Source organism: Primulina huaijiensis, chromosome 11 (assembly GCF_012295235.1).
Source record: "Primulina huaijiensis isolate GDHJ02 chromosome 11, ASM1229523v2, whole genome shotgun sequence".
NCBI classification, from domain to species: Eukaryota; Viridiplantae; Streptophyta; class Magnoliopsida; order Lamiales; family Gesneriaceae; genus Primulina; species Primulina huaijiensis.
The window spans coordinates 1,175,765-1,178,424 of NC_133316.1; the positions used below are offsets into that span (position 1 = coordinate 1,175,765).

Consider the following 2,660-nt stretch of genomic DNA (forward strand, 5'->3'; position numbering starts at 1 on the left):
GAACTAGCACTTGTATCCTAGCGGGAAACAAATTAAATTTCATTCGAGATATTCAACAAAAAGCAATAGGACCTCCGGTTTGCTATCTGCAGCAAGGTACTTTGAAGCTTTCGATGCGATATCTTGGGCGTACAAATTGTCAAGAAGCCCGTCAGATGCCAAGATAATCACATCCTCCTCCTCTAAATCAATCCTGTAGAACTGAATCCGATACAAAGATCGTAATCTAAGGCTATTGAATGATTTATGGAAACTATATTAGGTCATCAATAACATGCTTATCGTGAAGAATCATTGCAAGAATGTCTAGATCCACAATTACATCAAAACCAAAACGTCTACGCTTTCTCTAGATAAATTGTCTTTCAATTCTACAGTCCATAGTGCTTCTCCACAATTTTGAAAATAGGCCTTCAGCATTTGTCTACATGAATCACATTATTATCTTTCATAAATGTAAATACGATAGAGTTTCCAAGATTTAGTGGTATTTGAAAAAATTCCAAATAAACTATGACAAAAATATTAATTAAGAACATGTATATTTTTCAAGTTAATGTATAAATTGTTGGATAATTTGATGCTTAATGAATGAAAATTAAGCAAATTAATCAATGTGTTTGATTGGAAATATTCGAAACGAAGAACGAAGCTTAATGAACGAATATTAAGTTCGATGGTTCTGAATTAAACTCGAAACGAGTTCATCGAATGTTGAAAGAACTTCAAACGAGTAGTCGGAACATGTAAGGGACGGAAACGAAAAAAAAAAATTTTGAACGTGAACAGTAGCAGGTGCGCGCGCAGCGCTCGGCAGGCGCTGCCGAGAGTGCTCGACAGCGTGCGCGCACGGGCGCCTGCTCGCGCCCCTTGGGCTGTTTTCGTGTCCTTCGAATTTTCTGGTATTTTTTCATTTCCTTGGTATTATTTGATGCTTGTGATCAGTTACAATGGTCAAGGGACACCTCTATGAATAAAAGATCATGTCTTTCCACATGAAAAACATTAAATACTTGATTTATTAAAAATCAAAAACACATACAAACACATAACATCATTTGGCATATCTTCTTCTTCCTTTCTTCAACAAGAGAGAGTTCATTCATTTCCTTGTGATAGAACTTGAATATTTGAGTGCTCATTATTCAAGAGTTGTAGTTGTATCTTGGGAGAAGATTGTCACCAACCTCTAGCACATTGTGAGGGGCAAATTCTACTTAAGGAGAAAGTGTTCAACACTTGCCTCTACAAAGCCTATATCATTGTTTTCTTCTTGTTTTCCTCACAAATTTGAATACCCCAAACAACAATCTTAAGAAGAATTTTGGACTTTTGATCATTTGCAAGAAGATTTTCAATGGCATCATCATCTAAAACACCATATGCAACCGTTGCACCAAGAGAGAAACCAGAAAAGTTTTCTGGTGCGGATTTCAAAAGATGGCAACAAAAGATGCTCTTCTATCTCACAACCTTGAGTTTGTCAAGGTTTTTGAAGGAGGATCCTCCCACCGTTGTTGAAAACGAGACAGACACTAACATGAGGGCCGCTTTGGATGCTTGGAACCAAAGTGATTTCCTGTGCAAGAACTACATCCTCAATGGACTTGACAATGCATTGCACAATATGTATTGTCAAGTCAAGACCACCAAAGAACTTTGGGATATGCTTGATAAGAAATACCGGGCGGAGGATGCGGGTTTGAAGAAGTTCATTGTTGGGAGATTTTTGGACTTCAAGATGGTGGACTCAAAATCCGTGATGAGTCAAGTGCAAGAACTACAACTTCTCTTGCACGAGATCCATGCGGAAGGAATGAGTCTAAGCGAGTTCTTCCAAGTTGCTGCCATGATCGAGAAACTCCATCCATTGTGGAAGGATTTCAAGAAATATTTGAAGCATAAAAGGAAGGAGATGGGATTGGAGGATCTCATTGTGAGATTGAGGATAGAAGAGGACAACAAGCGCACCGAGGCCAAGGCAAGTAAAATGGCAGCAATGGTGAATATTGTTGAAGCAAGTTTCAAAGGGAAGAAAAGAAAGTTTGAGAAGCAACCACAACAAGGCCAATAACCATCAAATAAGAAGAAGTTCAAAGGCACTTGTTATAACTGCGGAAAACCGAACCACATGGCTAAGGATTGTAGGAAGCCAAAGAAGAGAAATCCTCAAGCCAACGTAGTTCAAGAAAGGTCGGTACCATTTGATTTTTCTGAACTTGATTTGTTTGCAGTTATTTTTGAAACAAATTTGGTGGAAAACCCCAACGAGTGGTGGGTTGATACTTGTGGGGACCCGGATGCTAATCATCTTCTTAATCAGTCTTTGGGAATAAATGGATCAATTCATGAAATTGGGTCTAAATTTTTTTTTTATACAAGTGTGGAACATATGAAAATCAATCTGATATACACATCAAATCAAAAGTACAAGTCTTGTAAGATATACATTCATATCACACTAGGGTTCAACAACTAAATATCAAGTGTAGAAAGCCAAATCTACATCAAGTCCGGAATCACCACTCTATTTCGATCTCTCATCCTCTTTTCGACCCTCGTAATCTATGAAACATAAATCGATACAAATCTGTACATCCAGTCTTGACTCGACTCATCTAATCTAGGGATCCCGGCTGAATAAGAACGCAACAACTCAC

At 38.1% G+C, this 2,660-nt stretch overlaps 1 protein-coding gene across 1 annotated transcript; it reads left to right on the forward strand.

Moving 5' to 3' along the window:
- Window positions 1–1,357: 1,357 nt before the first annotated feature.
- Window positions 1,358–2,074, forward strand: LOC140987692 (uncharacterized). The gene has a single exon (XM_073456316.1). It carries the CDS (start codon window positions 1,358–1,360, stop codon window positions 2,072–2,074), a length of 717 nt encoding a protein of 238 aa, XP_073312417.1.
- Window positions 2,075–2,660: the final 586 nt, after the last annotated feature.